Source organism: Miniopterus schreibersii (genome assembly GCF_964146895.1).
Source record: "Miniopterus schreibersii genome assembly, chromosome: 11".
In the NCBI taxonomy this organism is placed as follows: domain Eukaryota; kingdom Metazoa; phylum Chordata; class Mammalia; order Chiroptera; family Miniopteridae; genus Miniopterus; species Miniopterus schreibersii.
This window is the reverse complement of record NC_138111.1, coordinates 56,288,673-56,316,085: the sequence shown is the minus strand read 5'-3', so window position 1 is coordinate 56,316,085 and position 27,413 is coordinate 56,288,673. Positions and strand designations below refer to the sequence as shown.

Below are 27,413 nucleotides of genomic sequence, written 5' to 3'. Positions count from 1 at the left end.
TCTCCCACTGGGTCTGCAGTTCACCAAACTAGGTGAGCAGACACAAATGAGTCCCTATGGAAGTCTCTTGGTACTTTAATTTTCATTTTGTCAACAGAAATGTCAACAGATAGTTCTCAGTGCCTCCCACATAACTGAGTGCAGAGGATTACCGCTCCTATCTGCCTTTATTCGGGAGACGTGAGGCTGAGGAGTGATCATGGACTGAGACCAGCTTCACGGTTAGCGCCTGGTTAAGAAATTACTGGTGGGAAGCCAACTCTAAGGTAGATCTGTGTGTGTTTGTTTTTTTAAGGCAAAATCTATTGAACTACAGAGGTTTGGGGACACAGGGATAAACTAGACTGCAATGAAATATTTCTGGATAATGGACTTTCAGTGCGCACAAAACCCTCTAGGTTAAAGGTCTATCTGTGCTGTTTGGTGACAAGAAGAAAGGACGTCAAGGAACGTCAGCAGCTGAAGGTGATGGTGGAAGGCAGAAGCGTATGGACTGTATCTTCCTGCCAGAAACAATTAGTCAGCTTGTTAACAAAGGAAACTGAAGAGATGGTTTAAGCAAGTTCATCAGGGTATAATTTTCTTAGAGTTGGCTTAAGATAAAAAGCCTTAGGATAGTAATACTCAAGTTATTTTTGTTAAAACAACCATAAGGATATGACTGAAACTGTCTTTTTTTTATTTTATTGGATCTTCACATTAGTTTCTAGTATTTAAAAATTCAATGTTTAGATACCCTGGACCTATAACACAAAGGAAACAAAAGGCAGTACTTCTTTGATTTAGTTGCTAGCTCACAGTTGAGGTTTAATAATCTATTTATTAATTCACGTTAGCAAGGATTCCGCACCCACCCCCACCACCTGAACTAAATTAGAATTTTAAAAATCGAAGTCAGCACGGGGCACGGCACTTTGATACCTGTACAACAGTAGACTCTTGATGTAAAAGTATGTGTTTGTATGGATTCCTCTGTATTTTGTACAAAAAGACAAGTAGTAAGAATTAACTTAGTATGAGAAAAGATAACTGATTTTTAAAAAAAGTTATTGAAAACTCCTTTAAAATTCTTAAAGTTATGAAATACCCTAAAAGGAGAAATTGTATATACCTTGCAGGACAAAAATGTTTATAGAAAATTTTTGGCAAGAGAAAAAACGGATCTTACTTTGCAGCAGACTTGGTGATCTCATCAGTCAACATGTCCCGGACCCTGCGATAATGATGAAAAGAAAATACGGGTAAGAGCTTACGTTAGAGCAAGAGCCCAATCTTCCTGCTTATTCATCAATTATTAAGAACCTCTAGAAATGATTCCAGATCTAAACACTATCTACACAGAATTTTAGTGTGAGGTGAAAGAACTGTAACAAAGGCTTTACTTCAAAGAGAGTTTCACCTTCCCACTCCTTAGGTCACTCAGTGGGGGGAGGAGGTGGTGGATGTGACTAAGGAGGGATGGACAGGCAATGCTGTAATGCTGTCATCTCTTAAACTGAATGGACACTATGTGTGTCCTTTATATTACTTTCTGCTGTGGTCTGAATGTTTGTGTGTCCAACCCCCCCCCCCCCCGCCCCCCGGATTCATATGTTGAAATCTTAATTCCAATGTATGGTATTTGGAGGTGGGCCTTTGGGAGGTGGTGAGGGTGAAGTCCTCAGAAATGAGATTAGTGCCCTTATAAAAAGACACCATAGAACTCTCTCTCTCTCTCCTCTTGCCCCTTCTAACTCCCTTTCCCCAGGTGAAGACACAAGGAGAAGGTGGCAATCTGCACACCAGCAAGCAGGCCCTCACCAGCACCAGATCTCCCAGCACCTTGATCTTGGGCTGCCAGCCTCCAGAACTGTGAGAATAAATTTCTGCTGCTTAAGCCACCCAGTCTATGGTATTTTTGTTACAGCAGCCTGAACTGATTAAGACATTTGCTTTGCTTTTTGCACAAGAGTTCACCAAAACAGCAATTTACTGTTGACAAATTGTAGACAACAGTCACTATGTATGCATATAAAACTAGAAATATTGGTTATAAAATCACTCTGAAGCTAAAACAAAATAATCACACTTGTGAATTTGAAGGAAGTATGCTCAATTCAAATATTCACAGAATTAAAAAAATTTCAGCACGTAAGAGCCTTGAGATGAAGTGAAAAGCAATCACTGACTGCCAAGTTCACATGCTGAAGAGGATATTGACATTTTCACTATACACTCTGAGTTTCATAAATTCAGTTTATATAAATATTATGACACTTTTGCAAATATAAGTTATATTTGCATTCATAAATATTTTCATTTGAAATCTAATAAAATCTTAGCTATTCAGCACTCTGAGAATGTCATTCTTAAGAGCCAAGTTTTTCAGTCATTTGCAAACTGTTCCTATAGACCCTTAACTTGTATTTTATAAAATCATTTGACAATCAATACTCTAAATCACTCAATCTCAGTATGCCTGGCTGGAGAGCGGTACAGTTAATGCAGTCTTTTATTGGTCAGTGCGGGATATTTACAAATGATGACCTGCTTACACTTACTTCCATGTATGGCCAAACCTCCCACTTGCAGACCATATCCCTCCTTTTACATGTCTCTCCTCTGCTGCATCACCGATTTTTCCTTTCCTACTTGTATTACCCACCCTTGGCATGTGAACATACTGAAATATCTACCATCTTAAAATAAGAGCCCTCCAACTATTGTCCCATTTAGCTGCTTCTCATACATTGGAAGGAACTCGTTTAAAATAGTCTATACTTGACTGGTTCATCTCCTTCTCCTCTCTCTAGACCCTTCTATAACCTGGCTTTGTCCCCACAACTCCACAAGAGCCGCTGCTGCCGTGACCACCAATGACTTTCAAGAGCCAAACCGAATTCCTGAATCTCAGTCTCCACCTTTTGAGACCGACCGCGCAGCAGCAGCAATGGACACGACTGATTGTTTCTTTCAGGAAACACTTTCTTCCCTTGGCTTTTAGAAGTCTGTGCTCTCTTGGTTTTCTTCCTAATTTCATGTGCTTTATTGGTTCCTCCTTCATCTTCTCTATTTCTACATGCTAAATGCTCTGGGCTCAGTCCTCTGGCCTTTTCTTTGTCTTTAGTTACTCCCTAGGTGATCACATCCAACAACATGATTTTAAATGCAGTCGGTATGCTGATGATTCCCAAATTTGTACCTTCTAGCCCTGACTTCACCCCTCAACTCTAGACTCACGGTCAACAGCCTACTTGATATCTCCAGTTGGAGGTATAATTAGGTATCTCAAGCTCAGCAAGTCCCAAACCTGACTCCTACTGCACACAGACCTGCTTTTTCTATTGTCTTCTCATCACAGTAAATGCGAACTCCGTACTTTCATTCAGGGTTAAAATATTGCAGTATCCTTGACATCCATTCTTTTCTCACATTCTTCATTTCACGTCTCTCTCTATATATTTTTAAGAGTAGAGCAAACATATCACCTCCACCAAATGATCAATTTCAGAAGATGAAATTAAAACTACATGTAAAAGGTAATAGCAAATAGGAACAAAATCCAAATTCTTAACCTCTAATTGCAAATCCAATATCATACGTTTTAAACTGCTTTGCTATTTTAAAAAATAAATCTAGAAAATGAACCTTAGAATAGAATTAGTCAAACACCCACATGCACATACGTACGTACACACACACACACACACACACACACACACACAGCTTCTGCTTTTCTACATATGCCAATTGTCAGTAAATAAAAATCTAAAATCCAGTAACCTTTGAACAGATTTTTGGATTAAAGAAACCTGTGGCTGCAGGCAAAGCTATTTAGATTCTGGGCACTTTACTTAGATTTCAGTTGCTGCAACATTAATCTGACAAGGTATTCATCCCAACCCACGTAACTGTAAATTGCTTTTAATGTGCCCGCACATACACACTTCCAGGTGACACGGAGGGAATTCGCTAGGGGGCGTCTGCTGAAGCTGCTCCCGATAATGAGGCTGTCTTGGGGAGGGAGGAGCAGGGGAGTGCAAGGGTATTTCTTGACTAAATGTAAGTTAGGAAGCAATGAATTAAGTGGAGAAAAACAGGACATTTCATTAAAAAGCATAGAAAATAATCAGTTAAAAAGGGGAAAGCAAACCATTTCCACACTGCTTCAGAAAACAATAAAAAACATAAAATTCATGAATAAAGCTCTCCTTATGTCTAAGGAGATGAAAAATACAGCGATCAAGTCTTCAGTATTTCCCCTCCAGGCTCATACAGAAGTTAAAACCCCCAACATGAAAGCCTTTGAAGTAGTCACCTCCCCACAGTTCGTGGCCATGACATCAGGGAACCATCCCCTTACCAGAGCCAGGCTGTGTTTTTTTTGCACTGCACCTCCTCGGCGCCTTCTTTTCCATGCTTCAGCTGCAGCTCCAGCTCCGCCACCCTCCCCTGTAAAACACACAGCGAGAATGACACGCTGATATGGCCAAAAGTATCTTAAAATTTCCTTAGAAAACACTTATAAACAACAGATGTGTCCTTTCCCAGTTTATCTTAAGTGTTCCTGATAGGTTATTAAATTATGAATGAGCACGTGTGAGAGTTAATTACAGCACCGCTCAGATATTTCCACATTCACCAAATAAGTATATCCAGAGGCTGTATGCTTGGCAGACTGAGGCAGAGCGCTTCATTCTGGGATCTCTATTAAAAGCAGAGTTTAATTTCATAGGTCCCATTAAAAAAATCTCCTCTATAGTAATGATCAACCTGTGTCAACAGCTAATAATTCCACCTGACACTGTCCCAAGGTTGGGGTCTGGGTACCAGTATCAAAACAGAATGGTAGGCTGTGGGCAGGACGCTATGTAACATTTAAGATTCAGATAATATATAACAAAAGTTATTCTCAAACATCTGTACATTAACATCTCTATTTCTTGAGTGAACATATAAAAATAGATATTATAATTCTCAACCTCTACCATATAATAAAAATATAGCTAATGTCATCCCTTTAAAACCAAGACCTTCAAGTATTGATTATGCTCTGTTTACACTCAGAATTATTTTGGTCAGATGCTTTCCCCTCTGCTCCATCACCAGCTCCATTATTTAAACGTGATTAAGACACTGGTTTATTGATGAGCCTACACTGAGAACTCAGGCTGCATATTGTATTCCTGGGTAATACCAAACCACTGTCAGGAGCGGCTGGGCAGCCCACGGTCTCACCAGCACTAAGAGGTCTAGTTACCTCGCATCCTCACATTTGGAAGCGTCAGGCTTTTTGTTGTGGACCATTCCTGCGGGTATGACACGGGGCTCACTGCGGTTTGCATGTTCGTTTTACCGTTTACTAATCAGAGTGCGCATCTTTTCAAACATTTATTGGCTATGTGGGTTTCCTATTCTGTCCATTTTCCTATTGGTTATCTTTGATTACACAGTTCTGAGGTATGTTTTACAGAAGAAAAGTATATGTCTCTCTATATTCCCGAGAGAGGGGAGCAATATAGCTTCACGAGTTGAGCGTGAACTCTGCAATCACAATCTAATGCTACGTCCACTTACTTGAAGTGTAAAGTTGGGCACGTTACGTCACTTCCCTAAGCTTCAGCTCCCTCATTTGTACAATGTAGCTCAGAACTATCTCGCGGTATTAGAGCATCATATTAAATAATGTGGAAAACTGTCTATTTAATGCAGTGCCTAATAACAAATAATAGCTACCATTACCAGGTTTGTTGTCAGGAACAACAACAAAAATCCCACCTCCTCTTATAATCTTCTTACAAAACATTCTGTCATGAATATATCGAGATCCTTTGTAAAATAACTCATATTTTCATCTGTATGCTCTCAGAGTAAAAGGTTCCCAAAAATGTAACATCCAGTTGCATGCCCTTCTATTTCTTTCCAGTACTCTCGGTTACTGGCCTGTGAGCTCACTGAGAGCAAGGACTGCTGCATCAGTCTCAGGAGTCCTGGACACAGCGCAGCCTCCAGCACAGAGCCTGGGCTCACCAGTCCAGGCACCCTGAGATTTGGGGGGTGTTCTAGTCACATCCTTCAGCTTCATGTTACTTCAGTCATATCCATGCCCATCTCCCTGTGCTCAAAGATAGAATCCTGGCCCTTCCACTTTCCCCCCTTTCTCTTAGAGCCAGGTATCAAAGGTGACCAAACTGGCAAGGGACTGATATTAATATTTAATGCTGATATTGGCCTCCTAGAAGGGCAGGCAAAATAGAAAATAATTTTTATTGCCTGTCTTGACTTGTTATGCTGCTTAAATTTTGCCTCTTTCTTCCTAAAACATGTACTTTACATAATGCTTTTCAAAAAAAGACAGGAAATAGGAAGTTAAAAGGTTAAAGTCTGTTTAGCAATAAACAAAACAATAAAGCTAGAACACAGGCAGCCTCTCAAGAAGGCCTATTTTCCTACTCTCTCCTGTAGCCATGAACTAGCACAACCATTCTATTGTGACCAAGTCTTTTTTTCTTCCTCAGAGTCTCTGTTCCTCTCAGCCCCCTCTTCTGGAATGTCCCTAACCCTTCCACCCAGCCCACGTTAGGCTCTTTATCCAGATGTCCTCTGCCTTCCAATTCTCTGCCTGCTGGAAACAGAGCCGCAGTGGCATTCAGCTCCTCACCTCTGCTTCTGGTTAACAGCTACGATTAAGGCTGGAAAGCACTCATGGGGGAAAAAAGGCTGAAATGATCACCTGAATGGAGAGTTCTGGATTGCCTGGAGATTCCAATTATTAATCTATCGATCCCACTTACTTTAAAAATAAAATTCCAGCCTATGTAACCAAGAGCTTGCTGATTATAGTGAGCAATTTCCCCTGGCTCCAAACCTATACATTAAAAACAAACAAACAAACAAACAACCCTTATAAAGAGTGAGAGAGTACATTACTGTGGGTCACAGTTCCTGACCCTGGTTTTGATTTCAGATTATCCTGCAGCTAGCTGACCAACACAGGACACAAGTGTCTGCAGTCAACCTGCTTTAATTCCTCTCTCCTGTTTGGGGTCATATTCAAATGCCTAAGAGCCCTTTCCACAAAAGCTGCAGGCCTCACTTCCTCAGCATCCCACAAGGGCAGCAAGGGAAAGACGGCCGTAAAGGGAACCTTACTAAAACCGACTCTGAGCTCTCCATCAACTTGTATCTGCATTTTTCATCTTAATGAGGAGAAATCCAAATTCCTCACCGTGTCAAGCACTTAAGATATGCTTATGATTCCAAATCCCACATCTTGTGGAAAAATTAGACAAAGCTCAAAGCAGACATCTAAGCAAAGCTACTTGTAGTGTTCAGATTGCAAACTTATTCACATCAAAATCAACCCGCAGGAAATAATGTAGAATGTACCCTTTGGCGTGTCTCCTAGGTTTAATTGAATAAATTGTGGCTCCTCAGAATGATCCTCTAGTTTAGTGCTACAGAATGTGTCTCCCACCAGATGGGAAGTAGCTATAACTACTGTGCAGAAGAAGTAGCTTCCAGGACAGAATTCTTGACATGGACAAGGAGTCTAATTCTTCTGAGATACCACAGATTCTATTGGTGTGCTGGAGCCATTTACAAAACTTGCTGGACTGTTAAAGGGCATCAGTGTACTTTCAACTCACAGTGACAGCCTAAAAAGCATTGTTGTACTTTCAAATAACTCTGAAAATCTTATCATAGTGACACTTTTTCACTTTTGCCACCAATTCTCAATGGAACTGGACTTATTCAAAATCCAGAGTAAAGACCTTTTCAATGATAAATAAACAAAGACGCACACTATCACAACAGTAGGAAAGCAGGATAATTCACCTGCATTACTAAAAGTACTTGGCTGGCTTTTCAAAAATAGATCTGTCTTTTAAAATATTAAAGCAATTTGCATTATTTGTTGTTACCACTAGTACGCGGCATTATGTGTTAGGGAAAATGTGTGATGCAGTGGGAAAGGCTGAGGTTCTGGAGTAAAGGATATTCCAGTTAATTTGCAGTTCCTTCATTTGCTGACTGTCAGGTTCTGCACCACTTGCTTTGCTTTCCTGGCTGACCCTGGTTTTCCCTTTATAATCCCGTTATATGTGGGGTTGAAACATCTGCTTCAAAGGGTTTCTGTAAAGATTGATTGAAATCATATATGATAAATATTAGACACACACTAATTATTCAATAAATGTCATCTCTTACTATAAAAACAACCATGGAGGTTTTTGGGTTATTTTTAATCAATTGCAAGTCATCTGCACCAGTTATACCGTAATCCCGTTCCATTTAGCTTCCTTATGGTAAGAGCTAAATACAACCCTCAGTTCATTCTGCAGGTGGAGGAGCTTTTCTTGCTTTCTCCAGGCCCTGTGGTACTTTTTACACCCTCTATTAAAGCACTGCAGATGCTGTACTGGAATTGCCCGTGGACATGTTGGTCTCCGGCGCTGGACTGGGAGCTCCCCGAGAGGAAGGACAGCTTTATTCCCCTCTGTGTCCCACACCCCGGCACAGGGCCTGGCCAGGAAAAAGTACTCCATAAATATTTGGTGAAGGAAAACACTGAGAAATTACATAGGGAAAAATAAATGTGAGAAGAAGTGCACACTCTGACTTGTAATTTCACTCATCTCAAATAAAAACCATAACTGGTCAAGAGTGTGTATGAGGAAGGCATCTATTCAAAACTGAGTGTCTACATGCAGCTGGGGATAAAAAAGGACGTAACAGGAAACAGTTGTTCCAAGGAAACAGCTTTAAAATGTGGACTCCAGTGTGGTCTGGGGCCTCTCTAAACACGGTTGCTCAGAGTGCGGTTGACAGACTGTGTTAAAATTACCTGGCAGCTTGGTAAACATGGAGATTCCTGGTCCCCTACTCAGTTCTAATGAATAGGAATCTTTGAAGATGCATCAGTACTTTATAAATTCTAGACTCAAAATATGCTGCAACAAGGTAAGATGAGAACAATGCTCAGATGCTCAGTCATTCCTCCCACCCGCCTTTCCTACACACACACACACACACACACACACACACCCTCACTACCACCACCGCCACCTTTTAGGACAGCTGTTACCTTTAACCATAACACCTGACACTCCATGAAAATCTCATTCTGGGCCAAAAATTACTTGAGTACCATCAGATTGTTTTTTTCTATCATCCTTAAAAATAAGTTCTAAGCTAAGAAAAAGAATTATTAGTTGTTTTCTTGTATTGTTAACTGTTCATATATTCCCAAACTGATTAAGAGTTATTTTTAATATTACATATCCACAAACTATAACTTATAATATTGGATTAAAGGAAGTCAAATTGAGTATACTTCATTTATTTAGTGAATGCCTATTATGTTTCAGACACTAGGTCAGATTCTAGAGACAACAGAGAAGAAAACAGAGCCCCTAGTTCTCAGGAGCAGAGGCAACGGAGGGAGGCCCCAGACAAGTAACTACGGCGGCAAAGGCTTCACAAGGAGCAGCATGGGTTCCAAGGAAGCACACATGAGCAGCATACGGTCCAGCGAAGGGTGGGAGAGGCACGCTGGCGCCTTCCCAGATAAAACGATCTGAAGAACAAGTAGGAATTAGGGGGGCGAAGAGGGAACGGCAGTACATGCACCAGAACGCGCTGTGTAAGGGTCAAGAGATCAGGGGAAACATGCCGAGTAGAAAAACAAAGACTTCAGCAAGGCTGAAACACAGCACTCGGAGGAAGGGTGGTAAGACAAGGCTCGGGAGGACCGCCAGTCCAGCCGGAAGAGGCAGGGCCGACAACGCGCTCGGACCGGGCCGTGCTCAGGCCGAGGAGCTGTGGGACAGCTGGGGGTGTTCGGACGGCAGCGGGCGTAGAAGGGTAGCACTCAGCGGGCAGCTCCGGGCAGCACACAGGTTGGCGGGGATCAGCATTTAAAATTTAAGTGCATTATACACATTTGTGTGTTCCATTCTTTTATCAGCAAATCTAACCAATGCATTTTTACGTCGCTATTTTCCCAAGTGTTTTTATATTAATACATATTTGCAGTGAAGTCTGAGATAAGGAGACGCTCCCTGGAAGCAAGCCGTCCTATGGTTTCATTACCTGTAAAATGGCATGATAAGCTCGACTCATATATGCCAGCCATGCCTGAGGGAGGAAAATGGCTCGGTGCCACTCCGAGAGCTGGATGTGAACCTGTGGGAAAGGCAGACCACAACAAGAGTTAGGCTGCACAGTGTTAAACCAGAGCAAAGTTAAACTATATCATCAATTCTTTCTCTCCCCTTATTTAAATGGTTTATGTTCTGAAACAAACCAAATCAGTCTAGGATCCGAACCACAAATAAGGCCTTTTGGATATTTTCAAAGGAGAAGAGCTTAGAGTTCTGTAAAGACAAAATAAAATAAGCCTGAAATTTTCTAAATTAAAGCAAATAGAATCTTACAATAATAACAAGCTAAGATGTACATGTAATACAAATATGTCCCTGAAAATTAGGGGGAAACTCTGTACAGCCTCTTGCCAATGTCAGGAAACGAGGTATTGTCTAACAAATCCCCCTAGTAATTTTAAATAAAAATAAATATTGCTCACATCCTGGATTTCCACTCTGACAATTTCTGAAGTAATAAACTTAAATTGCCAACAGAAATATCATGTTGTGTAGAAACCATGATGGTAGGAGCATGCAAATGAGTGCTGCACTCAGCAATTGTGCACACCACCAGATAAAGGCCCTTTAATCAGTGTGGGTAAACAAGCGAGAAATGAAATATGCCAGCCCTGAAACCCTGTTTCTGAAGCGAAGCCCAGACACAACATCTGGTTTTCATAGTCATTTCTGTTTCTACCTATTAGTACACGGCTATCTGGAAACCAATCTTCCCAAGGTCTGCTTCTGCTAAAGAAAGATCACTCCAGAAAAACAGCCACGGTGCATTACGTTTCACGTTTCCTGCAACTCATCTCATCAAAGTCAAGTAACTGGAACTTTAGTCTGTGTCCTACAGACAAAAAACAGCAAGAAACAAACAAAATCCCCCACAAATTTCTATATAATTTCCCCCAGAATCACGAAACTAGAGTGTTTAAGGAGATTTTATTGTATTATAAGGACTGATTTTCTCAACTGCTTTGTTGATGGGGGAGAGAAGAGCTTCTCTGAATAGAGTTGGTTCTCGTGGCCTCTGGTATTTTCTTTCATCCTAGTCTTAGTGTGGACCTGCTACAACAAGGTATTATGAGAAAATATAAAGAGTATCAGTTGATCTGTGTCTAGTGTGAGAATCAGAAATAGGCACAGATTACAAGGCAAAATTATGAAGAATCTCTGGGAACAAAGAGATTAATTCTGTCTTCCTACCTATCACCTCTCAATCCACTGCTGTGTTTTAAAGAACTAGGTACTCAAACAGCATGAAAAAGGTATTGGAACCATGAAATGAACTTTAAAAAAAATGATAAAAATGGGTTTCTTCTTTTTCTGATTAAGTGCGCTCTCTGTTGAGTAGGGTAGGGGGAACCTTGTCAATATGTTACAAACATCCTTGAAGGAACAGGCCCACCAATTCCTGCCTTCTCTCCTGCTTTCCAAAAAGCAGACTACAACCGAGGCCACATTTTGAGCTGGGAGGCATTAATCAGTTCTTGGTCTTGCCCTGTTTCCATAACACGAGGAATTTTCTAAACTTTTTTCCTATCAATTCTGTTCCCTTTTCATCAACCATAGTAACTATCTTTAAGTCGTATTTTGAGATCTGGATTTGACAGAAAGAACACTCAAACACCACAACCAAAACTTTTATCTCTTACTTCAGAACCTCAAAATATTTAAAAAGTTTTCCTGCCAAGCCAGCCCTGGGCACAGTTATCATTGCACTACTGAGACGAGCTGTATCCTCAGCACACTGGCAATAAGAGCACTGAATGTCTTTGGAAAGACAATTGGTCTCAATTGGTTCTTAAACCTGAGTCTTAAAAAAAGAAAGCATTATGGAAAAGATATAAAGGAAAATGAGCGAATCAGATGTTGAGCTTTTAAGAACAGACAGTCATGCCAGGAAACCTATTTAAAAGGAAGTTATAAACTGAAGGTTAAAGCTGATCCTCCCGCCGCCCCAACCACATCTGAAGGCGGGTTCGGGGTGTGCAGAGCGCTGGAGCCTAGACCTCAGCCTGCACGCCCGTGTTGGTGAGATTACCCCGAGGCCTGGTGGGCTAGGAGTTAGGTAGCTAAGCACAAATCTCTTGAGATACATTCTCTCGCTCTTTCTCTGACTAGAGAGAGACTCGGGGAAACAGTTTAAAGACAGCCATCACCGACACTCCAGTTGTGTTACAGGCAAAAGAAGCAGCTACCCATAAAGGGTAATGCTGCTAGGCTGGAAAATACAGTTAGCTTCTCGAAAGTATGAGAATTATGTATAATTTGCTAGACTTGTGAGAAGCTCTGGAAGGAAACCCAATCAACAAAATAATCCCAAGTCCTGAAGTTGCAGCCGTGTAATTCAGCAGATAATAAAGCAGGGCTCTCGACCACTGTGCCCGGAGTTTTAAGGAACACGTGAAGTTTACTTTTTCTATAGCTAATTACACATACCCTTGCAGTGACAGGAGTCTGGTGGACTGTTGAGATGAACAAGTCCTATGATTAGGGGAGAGGAAGAGTTTCCGTGTGTAAGAGATAAGGAGTATAATGAAATATGATGCATGTGCCTGCAAAAGACCACACTAGGGAAACATGCACGTAGTGTAGTGGAGAATGCTCATGAGGCGAAGGTGGAGGTGGGGGCAGGTTACAGGGCTAAACGGGGCAGTCGGGGTAGATCTCAATGAGAAGGTCAAGTCTGAGTACGAACTGAAAGGAGCTGAAGATGTAAAAACCAAGGTACATGCTGGTGGGAATGTAAATAGTTCAGCTGCTATGGCAAAAAGTTCGGCGGTTCCTCAAAAAGTTAAACATAGAATTACCACCAATTCCACTACTAGATATACACCCAAGAGAAATGAAAGCATGTATTCAAACACACACTTGTACATGAATGTTCATAGCGGTACTTTCAAAACAGCCAAAAGGAGGAAATAACCCAAAGGTTCATGAATGAATGAATGAATGAGTGAATGAATGAATGAGTGAATGTATAAACAAAATATGGTAGAGCCACAATGGAATATTATTCAGTCACAAAAAGGAATGAGGTACCGATGCATGCTACAGTGTCAATGAGCCTTGACAACATTATAAGTGAAGGAAGCCAGCCACAAGAGGTCACATATTGCACGACCCCATTTATATGAAATAGGTAAATCCATAGAAACAGAAAGCAAATTAGCGGTTGCCAGAGATGGGACAAAGGAGGGGAGTGACTGTTGAAGGGGTGTGTGTCTCATGTGAGGGGGATGAAAATGTTTTGGAACTAGATGACCTGGCGGTGTATATGGTGAATGTACTAAATGCCATGAGTTGTACACTTTAAAGTGGTTAGTTTTGTGTTACGTGAATTTTAGTTTAATTTTTAAAAAAGATAAGGCAAAGGTCCCAAAGTGAGCACAGCACATGGCTGATCTGTTTGAGAGCGAAAGGGACCAGCATCAATAGCACAGAGCGAGCACAGAGGGGAGTGGAAAGAGCAGGCTGGTGAACAGGGGACCCTGGGAATTCAGGGCCTTCTTGGACATTTTTCAGGACTTGCCTTTATCCTTACTAAATGGGGAGCATTATAAAATTTTGAGGAGGAGGAAATGATCTGACCTATACTGTAAAGGAATCACGCGATGATAATAGCAGGGGGCAAAGGTCAAAGCGTGGAAACCAGCGAGGCTGCCGCAACAGCCCAGGTGAGAGGTAACAGTGGCTCAGACAGAGCTGTATCAGTGGCACCGCAGAAGAAGCGTTTTCAAATATTTAGCTATGTAAATTTTCCCTCTCCACCCAAAATGTTAAGGAGAATGCCAACATATAAAACAGAAGCGAGAGAAGTTAAACTTGTCCAGATGAAGTCAGGGCAAGGCCGAGGGCTTGGCACTCTGCCCCCTGATCATCAGGCCCGGGTTTGTGGTGGTCCCCAGGACTCTTTAAAACAGTTTTACTAGAGGGACATGAAAGAGATCCGCGGTCATAAGTAGATGGGGAGGGGAAAGGGGCTGACCACAAAGGAGCCCGGGGAATTTTCAGGGTGACAGACTCTTATCTGGACTGTGGTATTGGTTACACAAATTCATAGAACTATACATTAAAAGGTGAAAAGCCTACTGCATGTCTATTATGCCTCAATAAAAACAAAATTAAAAATACAGTGTGAAAATCACTACTTGTAGAACATGTACTTCTCACCCATGCACCTCCCACCATCTATTACACACTCTACAGTTCGCCACCGTCATTCAAAACCCACTCTTCCGCTGACTGTTCCTTTTCCTATCAGTGATACCCATCAATTTCCCAGTCACACAAGTAGAAAACTTCTGATTTATTCTGGACTTGTTTCTCTCCCCTAACTCAACTGTCAACTCTTCCTCTGAAATGTGTATTTGTCTCTACCTTCTTCCTCACTGGTTTAGTCCTATTTCTGCCTAGATTACTGAGGCCACCTAACTAGTCCCTACTAGACTAAAACCTTTCCTCCTCCTACACTCTAAACGGTACAGCTACTAACACCTTAACTCAGAACTTCTTTTCAAAAACCCTAGACGGTTCATTAAAGAATAAAGTTCAAACTCTTTTGTACTATGTTCAAAGCCTTTCACTCAAAAGCACAACATTTGCTTGAAGAAATAATTTGTTCTCATGTAAAAACTCTGTTGGCCAAGATCCTTGACCTACTTCCCACTCGATTTTCTGCTCTGCTCTTTCATTTAATCCGTGTTCTGGCTAAACTGGGTTATAAACCAATTCCCAAACCTGCCCTATATTCTACGGGACCTTTGCACTCACTGCTTCCTTCCCTTGAATGCCCCATTTTTCCTCTCATCACTACTTTCTGAAATAATTTCTCCCATATCTATACTTCCAGTACAGTATAGGCCTCTCCTGTAACGCTCCATAGGTTCCATCTTTGATTATTTGTGTATGGAAATTAATCTCATACAATCCTATGGACAAAGACCATGTCCTGTTTGTCCTGGAATCCCTCCCATTGTACCCATAATAGTGTCCTGCACATAAGCGTTCAATTAAGTACCTGCTGAGTTTAACTGAACAAAGTGTACAGTATTTACTGGAAGACAAAATTCTGTCATGTGAAAATCATACTATCATAAACAAGTGATCACAAAACATTACGATGTGCAACCTTCAATCATCCTGGAAGCACAATTTTAGAAAACTTTTTTTAGTAGAAACAGGTAAATTCAAACACAAGCTGTTGAGGACACGGTTATTTGAAATTTTATAAAAGCATGTCTAAAATGTTCTGGCCAGGAAATGTTTAATTCTAGATAAAAACACAGTGAGAGTCAAGGCAAAATTTTAAAGCAGGTATTATAAACTTTATATTTTGAAATTTCCTAACTAAACTTATTTGTATTGTACAGGTTCTAATTAAGTATATCTGAAATACTAGCTCACTAGAAAATACTCTGCTTAGAACACAATTCACAATGTAGGGAAATGCTGGAAAGCAGGATGAAAAAGCAGATCTTTTTCCCCCTCACTGATACATGTTTTACTGGAAGGGATGGCGTGGTCACCTAATTAGTTAATTTACTGTTCAGAATACATTGCCCACAAATTTGGTATTATTTTCTGCCTCCGGGTAATCTTAATAGGATTATTCATTTATTAAAAAAATACTCATTTTAACAGCCCCTCATTAAATACTATAAATCAAGTTAGACAAGCTTTGTGGTTGTTTGTCAAACTGGAATGGGATAAGGTAGGGGAGCACGTAAAAACTGAGAGGTAAACTGTTTGCTATTGATTTCAAACCCCAATCTCACAAAGTAAGGCATTTTTCATGCTCCCCAGATATATGTATTATCAAAACAACAGAAGTATTTAACTTCAGCTTCTGCACAGACATGTGAAGACTGAGCAGCTACCTTTGGCCTGTGACAAACACACATACACACGCACACCTCCCATATTCCCCGAAGAAAAGTCATTTGTACTCACCATTAGAGGCCCCAAAAGCCATTCAAGGTCCCGGTGCTTATATATAAGAAATAATAGGCTTCAATTTTCTGTCAACAGTAATCTCGTTTGCCCAAAATAATGTTTTTGGAGGACACCTTTTTAAAGTAAAATGACACCCATCTCTTTGTATGTGCTTTCTGGACATTTAAAACTCTTTCACCCCCTCCTCCCTCCTTCATTCTCTTTCCCCCTCCCCCACCCTCTACCCCATTAAGGTAACATCAGCTTGAAAGCTGACAATTCAATCACATCTCAAGCAACCATTTACTCTGTTATTTAATAGGAGGGAAACCCAGTTACCATAACAACTCACATCACCTGGTAATTATGGAGTCTCTAAAATATAGCAAATCATACTTTTCGCAGTGTTTTCTAAGGGGAATGTGTAATAAGCACATGTGCTGCTTCTCCCAATTATTACTCAGAATTTCCATCTAATTGTCTCACATTGCACGAATGGCTATTGCATCTTCTTCATAAGAGATACAAGAGTTTTTAAATAAATAAGGAACTGAAAGAAAAAGGTGAATACATTTCTTATATTTCAAATAGTGGGTTATATTTCACATGTACTTTTTGGCATGTAGGGAAAAAATTTAAAGGAGGCAGAAGAAAAACAAAATTAATTTATAAGGTAAAATAATCAAGTGATGATCAATGGAAGAATTTATAAACAAAGATTTCATTCAGAGCAGTGCCATCAGCAAGTCCAGAGAAGGTTTCTCTGGAATAAAAATGAGAAGGGAGCTCACTGCCTAAAGCTCAGATAGAAATATGACTGGGCGGCAGCAGGGTCCGGAAAACCTGCATGTGCCCGAAGATGGAGGAAATAACGAGGCAAGGTTGCCATTCTCAGCCAGAGACAAGCCAGTCTCGCTCAATTTGGGGGAATTGAGAAACAGAAATGCCAGAGGATGACAAGACGGGGGGGAGGAAACTGTCCTTCACCTTCAACTTCCTCATCAACAGGCAACAAGTGAGCTTCAGGAAGAGGAGCAGTCGCACATCAGAGCAGAAGAGGACAGCCCCTGGAGCCTGGACAAGCCCTAGGAGACCCGAAATGACCCCTGGTTGTCCCCTGTTCAAAGGAGCAGAGAGAGGACACTTAGTTTTAAAGAAATCTAAACAGGAGAGTGTTGATAGTAGCCCCCCATTATCTGCAGTTCTACTTTCTGAGGTTTTAGGTACCATGGTCAAGTGCAGTATGAAAATATTAAATGGAAAATTCTAGAAGTGATTCATAAGTTTTAAATTAAGCACCATTCTAAGTAGTGTGATGTACTAGCATCCTTGCTGCTCCACCCGACCCAGGATGTAAATCATCCCTCTGTCCAGCGTCTCTGTGATGTACTCGCTACCTACCTGTTAGTCACTGAGCAGCTGTCTCAGTTACCACCTGAACTCTTGCAGTATCACAGTGCTTGTGTTCAGGTGTTCCTTATAGTAGCCTAACGCTATGTCACATGCCTGCATCATTTATATCACTTCATCTCATTATGTAAAAACTGTATCAACTTATGTCATTGTAAGAAGAAGGGTGACTACAGCACAATAAGATTATTTTGAGAGAGAGAGAGAGAAAGAGAGAACACATTCATATCATTTTTATTAGAATATATTTTTATAGTAGTTCTGCTTTATTGTTGTTAATCTTTTACTGTGCCTAATTTTAAAATTAAACTTTATCATAAGTATGTACAGGAAAAATATAGTATATATGGGGTTTAGTACTATTTGTGGTTTCAGGCATTCCCCTGGGGGTTTGGGGATGTATCCCCCATTGACAAGGGAGGACTACTGTACACAGAACTGCTCCTGGTATGTCAGATCAAATCCAGATTTTTTAGATCTGTTCATTTTCGAGAAAGAACACAGGAGACTTTCACATCAAGAAAAGTCAATGAAAAAAAGAAATTTTCCCCCTAAAAGAACAGGATATGACATTTTCCAAAATAATTAATCACAGATTACATTAAATAGCTAGTTCTCCATGACCCTGAGAATTTAACTAACAGTTATAGAGAAATATTAACAATTAAGTAAAGCAAAATACACTCTTATACATTCAAAACAAAGTTCTCTTACCCATTCATTCACTCACTCACCCACCTATCACAGGCAATAACAAGGCCACAGAATATCCTCTAGGGATATGTAATCTTTAGTAGGGAAGAGAGGCTAAACCATATAAATGAACACCACCACAAACCAGTACATAAGAGCCTGTTCAAATGACAATAATGTCATTTCTTACTAAGACCTCAACAATTATTAGATTCACCACCAATTTAATAACATTTCTGGGGAAAGGAAACTACTCCACTAAATGCACATATACCATGTAACACACTTCCAAGTGTCAAAAGGATTATAATAATTAATTCAATAAACATTTACGAAGTGTCTACTACATGCCAGCAATACCAGGCACTGGAACTGCAGGATCAAAAAATACCTCCCTGATTTTATGCTTTAAAAAAGCAGGCAGACACTAACTGTTGTGTGTGCTGTGCCACCCAATCCCCCATTAAGGATTAATAGGTATGGATGGATGGGTGGATAGACATGGGTAGAAAGATGGATAGAAAAAAATGAATACATAGTCTCATATATTAAATTGAATTCATAGTTACAAACATTCCTAAAGAAATCTCTAAGCCTAGATGGTTTCACTGGAATATCCTACCAGACATTTAAAAACATTATTTATCAGGATAGCATTAGCCTGACAACACACCATACAAAGATATTACAAGTAAACTATACAATATCCCTCATGAGCACAGGTTCAAAAATTCCTAACACAATATTATTAGCAAATCAAATTCAGCAATGTATAAATAGGATAATACATTATGATCAAGCGGAGTTTATGCCAGCAATGCAGTTTGGTTCATGATAGAAAATCTATCAAAATAATTCCTCATATTAACAAACTAAAAAAGTATACATCATCTCAAAAGATGTGGAAAAGACATTTGACAAAACTCAACATTCATTTGGGGGGGGGGACCTCTCAGCAATTTAGGAATATAAGGAAACTTAGTCAACCCAATAAAAAATATCTATAAAACCTCTATACTAACATCATATTTAATATTAAGACACTAAATGCTTTCCTCCAAGACTGTGTACAAGAATGTCTGCTCTCACCACTCCTATTCAACACTGCATGGGAGGGCCCTACACAGAGCAATTAGGGAAAGAAAGAAGGAGAGGGAGGGGAGGGGAGGGAAAGAAATGAAAAAGAAAAAAAGAAAAAGAAAGATCAAAGAGAAAAAATTAAGACCATCTCTATTCACAGACATTATAATGAAAAACAAAAATAATCTACAAAAAAACCTATAAGACTGCCTAAGTGGGTTTAGTAAGGTCATAGAAAAGTATCAATTATATGTTTATATACTAGCAATGAGCAGTTGGAAATTAAAACAAAAAGGCCTAATATGCAACAGTTATAAATTTAGCAAAATACGTGCAAGATTTGTAATAAGAAAACATTGACCTAAAATAATAGGAAGGTATATCTTGTACACAGGTTGACTCAATATTGTTAAGATGTCAGTTCTCTCCCAAACTGATCTACAGAGTCCATGCACTTCCAATCAAAACGACAGCACACATTTTTGTGGTTTCTCAAAGCTGACTTAAAATTTATATGGGAAAGCAAAGGGCCTAAGATAGTCAAATTTAAAAGCAAAAGAAAATAATTGGAAGATTCACATTACTTGATTTCAAGATTTATTATAAAGCAACAGTAATTAAGTTGTGTGGTTTTGATGAAAGTATATGCACATAGATCAATGGAATAAAATTGAGTACAGAAATAGCCCCACACATATATGAACAAATGATTTTTGACAACGGTGCCTAGATAAAGAAAGGATGGTATATTCAACAAATATAACTCATACCTTAGGAAAAATTAACTAAAGTAGATCATAGGCTAAAATACAAACCTTAAATTGTAAAATTTCTACAAGAAAATATGGGAGCGCCCTAGCTGGTTTGCTCAGTGGTTAGAGCGTTGGCCCCTGGACTGAAGGGTCCAGGTTCGATTCTGGCCAAGGGCATGGACCTCCGTTACAGGCTCCATCCCCGGCCCCAGGTAAGGGCGCATGTGGGAGGCAACCAATTGATGTGTCTCTCACATCAATGTTTCTCTCTCTCTTCCTTCCACTGTCTCTGAAAAGCAATGGGAAAAATATCCTGAGGTGTGGGTGGGTGGGTGGGTCGAAAAAGAAAGAAAGAAAGAGAGAGAGAGAGAGAAAAGAAAGAAAGAAAGAAAGAAAGAAGAAAGAAAGAAAGAAAGAAGGAAGGAAGGAAGGAAGGAAGGAAGGAAGGAAGGAAGGAAGGAAGGAAGGAAGGAAGGAAGAAGGGAGGGAGGGAGGGAGGGAGGGAGGGAGGGAGGGAGGGAGGGAGGGAGGAGGGAGGGAGGGAGGGAGGGAGGGAGGGAGGAAGGAAGGAAGGAAGGAAGGAAGGAAGGAAGGAAGGAAGGAAGGAAGGAAGGAAGAAGGGAGGGAGGGAGGGAGGGAGGGAGGGAGGGAGGAAGGAAGGAAGGAAGGAAGGAAGGAAGGAAGGAAGGAAGGAAGGAAGGAAGGAAGGAAGGAAGAAGGGAGGGAGGGAGGGAGGGAGGGAGGGAGGAAGGAAGGAAGGAAGGAAGGAAGGAAGGAAGGAAGAAGGGAGGGAGGGAGGGAGGGAGGGAGGGAGGGAGGGAGGGAGGGAGGAAGGAAGGAAGGAAGGAAGGAAGGAAGGAAGGAAGGAAGGAAGGAAGGAAGGAAGAAGGGAGGGAGGGAGGGAGGGAGGAAGGGAGGAAGGGAGGAAGGAAGGGAGGGAGGAAGGGAGGAAGGGAGGAAGGAAGGAAGGAAGGAAGGAAGGAAGGAAGGAAGGAAGGAAGGAAGGAAGGAAGGAAGAAGGGAGGGAGGGAGGGAGGAAGGAAGGAAAGAAGGAAGGAGGGAGGGAGGGAGGGAGGGAGGGAGGGAGGGAGGGAGGGAGGAAGGGAGGGAGGAAGGAAGGGAGGGAGGGAGGGAGGGAGGGAGGAGGGAAGGAGGGAAGAAGGGAGGGAGGGAGGGAGGGAGGGAGGGAGGGAGGGAGGGAGGGAGGGAGGAAAGAAGGAAGGAAGGAAGGAAGGAAGGAAGGAAGGAAGGAAGGAAGGAAGGAAGGAAGGAAGGAAGAAGGGAGGGAGGAAGAAGGGAGGGAGGAAGGAAGGAAGGAAGGAAGGAAGAAGGGAGGGAGGGAGGGAGGGAGGGAGGGAGGGAGGGAGGGAGGGAGGGAGGGAGGGAGGGAGGAAGGGAGGAAGGAAGAAAGAAAAATACAGGAGATACATCAAAGGATTAATGGGTGAATTAAATTTTCTATGGTATATTCACATAATGGAATATTATCAGCACATATGAAGTACTGATACATGCTACAGTATATAATCTTGAAAACATTATGCTAAGAAAAAAAAAAAAGGCAAAAAAGACCACATACTGTATAATTCCATTTATATGAAATGTCAAAAATAGGCAGATATCTAGAGACAGAAAGTGGATTGGTGGTTGCTAAAGGCTGGAGAGTGAGGAAAATGGACAATGGCTACTAATGGATACAAAGTTTCTTTTTGGTCTGAAAATATTCTAAAATTAATTGTGGTGATAGTTACACATCTTTGTAAATATACTAAAACCACTGAATTGCACACATTAAATAGGTGCATTTTATGGTATATGAATTATACCTCAATTTTTTAAAATAAAAAATATAATAGATAAAAGAAAAACTCTGAGAATTTGGGTTAGACAAAAAGCAAGAACCATAAAAAGAAAACCTTGATAAATTGGAATTCTTCAAAACTAAAAATCTGCTCATAAGAAGACACTGTTAAGTAAATTAAAAAACAAGTTACAGATTAGGTAAAAACAAGTGCAAAACACATTTCTAATAAGTGATTTATATCTGGAATATATAAAGAACTCTCATTTGAAAACAAAAACCTGATTAAAAATGGATAAGAGTTAAGGCGCCTCAGGGAAGAAAAGGTATGAATGACAAATACATGAAAAGATGCTCAACATCAATAGTCATTAAGGAAACACAAAAGGGAAACCACGACCCACATATCCTGTATGAGAATGTTTACAGCCGCCTTAGTCATAATTGCCCCAAACTGGAAACAACCCAAAGATCCATCAATGGGTGAATTAATAAACAAATTAAAACACTCATGAAAGCTGTTTTTAATAAAGTAGTGACGGAAAAGCAAAGCAGAGTTTGAAGAAACTTCAGCTAGAAAAATGTCAAGTGGACTGCAACAATAAAAGAACCAGAAGCAACGAGAAGAGCTGGGAAATACTAGAGTCACCTTGGAAAGATCCAAAGGTATTTCTAAATGCTCTCTGATTAACCTGGGAGGGTACAAGGCAGTTCAAGGACTGTGGAGTGACACGGCCTGGGTTCAATTTCCAGGCTCCTCTACTTACTAGCTCCATGATTTTGAGCCCATTAACGGTACCAACTTCACAGTGTTAATGCGGAGATTAAATGAATCAATATATGTATAGCAATTTTTAAAGTGCGGGAGCTGGTAATTAGCTATTATTTCAATTATTATTATTTTTAACCAGCTCTTAAAACTCTTATTTGTTGTCACATAGTTTAAGAAACTGTATGATTCATTCTCTATCTCTACCTTTTTCTTAAAGAAATGAATTATAGTAAGAAGATGAATCCCAACTGAAATCCTACCATAGATTTGGCAGAATTCTGTCCAATATGTCTTCTAATTGAATCCTAAAATAATGATGTTATTTCTCATCTCTTTGAAATTTTCTAGGCATTCTATAACACAAGCAATAAGCATCCTTAAAAAAAGTTTGATTTTTAGAGAGAGGAAGGGAGAAGAGAGAAACATCAACGTGAGAGCGCAACGCTGATCTGCTGCTTCCCACACGCCCCCTACTGAGGGTTCAGCCCACAACCCGGCCACGTGCCTTGACCTTACTGGAACCAGCAACCTTTAGGCGCATGAGACACGCCCGGCCCACTGAGCCACACTGGCCAGAGCAAGCAACAAGTATCTTAACCAAGAGATTTTCACGTCTAAGGCATACCTTATAAGTTATGATACCATGTGCTGAATTTATTAGATGTCTTCTGCTATCCCGACATTCACACTTTTTCTTGTTTCTGTTCTAGTTGTAAATTTTAAAATCAGCTTTCTGGTAATACTGAACACTGATCATCCTTCAAATACCTAAGTGCACAGCTTAAAAACACAAAAGGGTACCAAATTTCTCACATCTCCACACCAATTAGTAAGGTGCTAGGAAAAACATATCTAGAAATCACCTGTTTTTCCCTCTTTTGTAAAATTAAACCTCTCTTCTTCCTAGAGAAACACTGCTCTTCCTAGATCTTTCTTCCCTCCTTAGTTAAATGAAGATGCTGTATTAGGCAAAAATGGTTCTAAACCAAATATTTACATAATTTCAACCCTAACTAAATATAGTAAAGGAACATGGGTGTCATAGGTTCAAGATGGCTCTTTAAAAACCAGTTCTGCTAACCAGTGGTCATTGGTATACAAGAATATAATGAAACCAAATTAATGATACCAAGATTTATAAATTGTGCCTCAATATAAGATTTAATACATAGTGCAGAAGCCTTAAATATTTTTACATCTCCATTAACTTTTTATACTATAATTTATATATTTTTATTTGTAGTTGCTATATAAGTTATAGCTATATTATATAAAACAAACCTCTTTGCTGTGATATTTTGTTTTGTTACTCATTCATATATTTTAATTTATATTCACCTGAATGAGCAACTGCCATAAAAATTAAAAAAAAACAAAAACACACATTTCCCAAGTACTTTCCAGCTTCCCCCTGCCCTCAGGTGCTGCTCTCATTTGCAATGATCAGATTTCATGCAAATCATGTAATGGCATCACACAGCTTTATTTTAAAAGGGTAGCCTAAAAGTAAAATAAACACTAAAACCTAAGGTTTTATTTATTTTACCTAAACATTTTTATTTACTGTTAATTCCCTACATTCACAAAATATAAACACTGGTGCCCTATATACTTGCAACAGATTCGAACTGAGAAATAGACAAGATAATTTCTTTAAATAACAATTTGGTATTTATTCTTTACAATGGAAGTTAAACATTAGTGAAATAAATCAAATTCCTAGAGACTACTCCCAAATACGAGGTTGGGCAGCAGGAGAAGCAGGCCAGTTTCTCTCAGAAATATATCAAAATATTTTAGTGGGTCAGCTATTTTGGTTGCCTTTAAAAGCAACGTAAGCCCTGGCCTGCGAGGCTCAGTTGGGCGTCCTCCCGCGCACCCGAAGGCTGCGGGTGGATCCGACCAGGGCGCAGGCCTGGGGTGCCCGCAGGAGGCAGCGACCAATGTTTCACTCTCACATCCATGCTTCCCTCTGTCTCTCCCCCGCCTCTGAAAATCAAATTTTAAAAAATTATTTTTAAAGGCCATGTAAGTTAATTATGATAAAGAAAAATTATTTCCAAATATACAGTAAATTTCATGAGCATAAAGTAAGGAGGAAAACCCCAAAACAAACGAGGAAGAAAGTGTTAGGGGTGGGAGGCACCTACCTCATGCACTAGAGCCAGGGAGGTCTGCTTGAAACTCCGCCCTCTACTGGCCACCAGCCGATTCAAAGGTTTGCCATCTTTACTCTGATACATTGAAACATCGTAACAAAATAACATACCACCTGAAAAAAACACACCAGAAAAACATTTCTTATGGAAAGGACTTCATCAATTAGATTCTCAGTAATCAATATCCAATAAATAGGAATAGAGATATTTAGAAATTAAAAGAATTTGCTAAGCAAATTACATTGGCTATAGGTATCTAAGGGAAAAAAATTGAAGAAATATAAAATTATATTTAAACTATCACTTATTTACAAGCTTTTTTCACTTGGAAATAAATGAATACATTTGCAATTCACGACACTTAATGTTTTATAAACTTACTTTAGAGATTCTATTAATCTTTAAAAAAAAGTAATTCCAATTAAAGAGAAATGCTAGCACACATCAGTCTTTGTGAACTGACAAAACATGGGTTCCTTTAGTTTATAGCTCCAAGTACAAGGACACATTTTTCCTACCCCTGCCCTCAGGTACATTCAGACTCCCTCTTCCCGCCCTCCTCCCCTGACCCTGCTCTTCCCACTCTAGTCAACTGAGCTCTCAAACTGAGCTTCCGGCCCCAGCGGCCCCAGCGGCGGTGGAAACCAGGACGGGCAGCCAAGGGCCAGGCCGAGGCAGGGCAGTCCGGGAAACTACCTGGGTAATCTTCAACCAACGAAAAGACACATTGAAAGACTAAGACCATTTAAACCATAGAGATCATTACATTTTTAAACATCGCCTTTTGAAGTACGGTATAAATAGAGAGAAGTGCACATATTAAAAGCATACAGAGCCCGGTGAATGTTCACAAACTGAACAAACAAGTCTACCTACCACCCAGATGGAAACATCGCTAACATCCCGGCGGCCTTCCCTCAAGTTTCCTCCTAGCCGAGGGCACGCCCGTCCCAAAGGCAGCAGCCCGCTAGTAACCACTTGGCCTGCTTGGGTCCTTCATATAAATGGAATTAGGCTGTAAGATGGAGTTTTTGCAATCTGGCTTCTTTCACTCAATACAAGCATTGCAGCAAGCACTCGCACTGTTACTGGCACTTGCAGGACACTTGTTCTCGTTGCCGAATCCTCCCCCTGAGGTGAGTACCGCCATTTATTCACCCATTTTAGCGTCAGCGGGCATTCAGACAGCTGCCACGTTTAGGGCTGCTCGGATAACGCTGCCACGAGCATTCCAGTATGTTGCCCAGTGACTTCACTTGGGTTTATCCCTAAGAATGAAATAGCTGGGTAAATTTATTCAGTACAAGTTCTCCAAAGTGGCTGCACTAACATCCATCCATTGTTCCACCTATTTGCCAATACTTTGTATTTTCCATCTTCTTTTCATTTCAGCCAATCTGTCAAGTATGTCGTGGTATCTTACTGGGGTTTTAATTTGCATTTCTCTGATGACTAAGTTGATCATCTACTCATATGTTCACTGAACATCTGAATACTCTCATTTAAAAGGGTGTGTTCAGTTCTTTTTACTGTTTTCCCATTGTCTTTTTCTTATTGATCTACAAAAATGCATTATATATTGTAGATGAGCTCTGTATCAGATATTTGCAGTGTACCTTCTTGCATTCTGTGGCTTGCCTTTTCACTCTCTTCAAGGCACATTTTGATTAACACATGTTCCTGATTTTAATATAATCTGTCATTTTTATAACTAGAGTTTTAATTACAGAATCATTTGTCATAAAGATCCCTTTTCTCCACAGGACTGCAGTGTCACCTTTGTAATAAATCTGGTGACCCTGTATGTGTTCGTCAGTTTGTCTGTCTATCCTTGCACCAAAACCACACTGTCAATTATTGTGCTTTTATAAAAGGTCTTGACATCTGGTAATGTATATTCTCCTCCTGTTTTTATTCTTCAAGATTGCCTTGGCTATTCGTTCATCTTCACATGAATTTTAGAATCAGCTTGTCAATTCCCCCCCCCCCAAAAAAACCTATTGACTCAGATTAGGTGAAATCCAAATATCAGTTTAAAAAGAATTAACATTTTTTACAACCCAGTCTTCTACTCCACTGCATATCATTCCATTTGTTAGGATTAAAAAAAATTTTTTCTCCATAATGTCTATAGGTCCCGCATAAGGGTGTTACATACTTTTTGATTAATTTACTCTGGGTAACTGATATATTTTGATGCTATTGTAAATGGTATAGTTCTTAAATTTTATTTTTTATGGTATATAAAATGTTATTGATTTTTTTTGGCATTTTCTTAGTGACTTATTTTTGTAATTTTTAAATCTTTTTCAATTATCACTGATTTTTTTAACAAAAAATGTTTTTATTTATTTCAGAGAGAGGAAGGGAGAGGGAGAGAGAGAGATGGAAACATCAATGATGAGAGTCATTGACTGGCTGCCCCCTGCACGCCCCCCACTGGGGATCAAGCCTGAAACTGGGGCATGTGCCCTGACCGGGAATCGAACTGTGACCTCCTGGTTCATGGGTCAATGCTCAACCACTGAGCCACACCAGCCAGGCAATTATCACTGATTTTTATATGTTGGTCTTTGTATGTATACAGTAATCTTGTTGAATTTATTTATTAACCCTAATTAATATGTAGAGAATTCTGCATTTTCTATGTGCAAAATCATGTCATCTACAAATAATGAC

The 27,413-nt window shown here is 40.1% G+C and overlaps 1 protein-coding gene across 3 annotated transcripts in view; it reads right to left on the bottom strand.

The window, feature by feature from the left end:
• FOCAD (focadhesin) overlaps positions 1 to 27,413 on the bottom strand; it is a 256,525-nt gene that overhangs the window by 60,770 nt on the left and 168,342 nt on the right. For 2 of the 3 annotated variants that reach the window (XM_081150464.1, XM_081150465.1), the window contains exons 21-24: positions 24,726 to 24,847; positions 10,075 to 10,167; positions 4,343 to 4,431; positions 1,169 to 1,213 (exon numbers count right to left, since the gene is read on the bottom strand). In XM_081150464.1, coding sequence (XP_081006590.1) covers positions 1,169 to 1,213; positions 4,343 to 4,431; positions 10,075 to 10,167; positions 24,726 to 24,847 — 349 coding nt within the window. Of the gene's footprint in view, positions 1 to 1,168; positions 1,214 to 4,342; positions 4,432 to 10,074; positions 10,168 to 16,359; positions 17,185 to 24,725; positions 24,848 to 27,413 lie in introns of those variants that run through there. The other variant, XM_081150466.1, reaches the window with a different exon arrangement.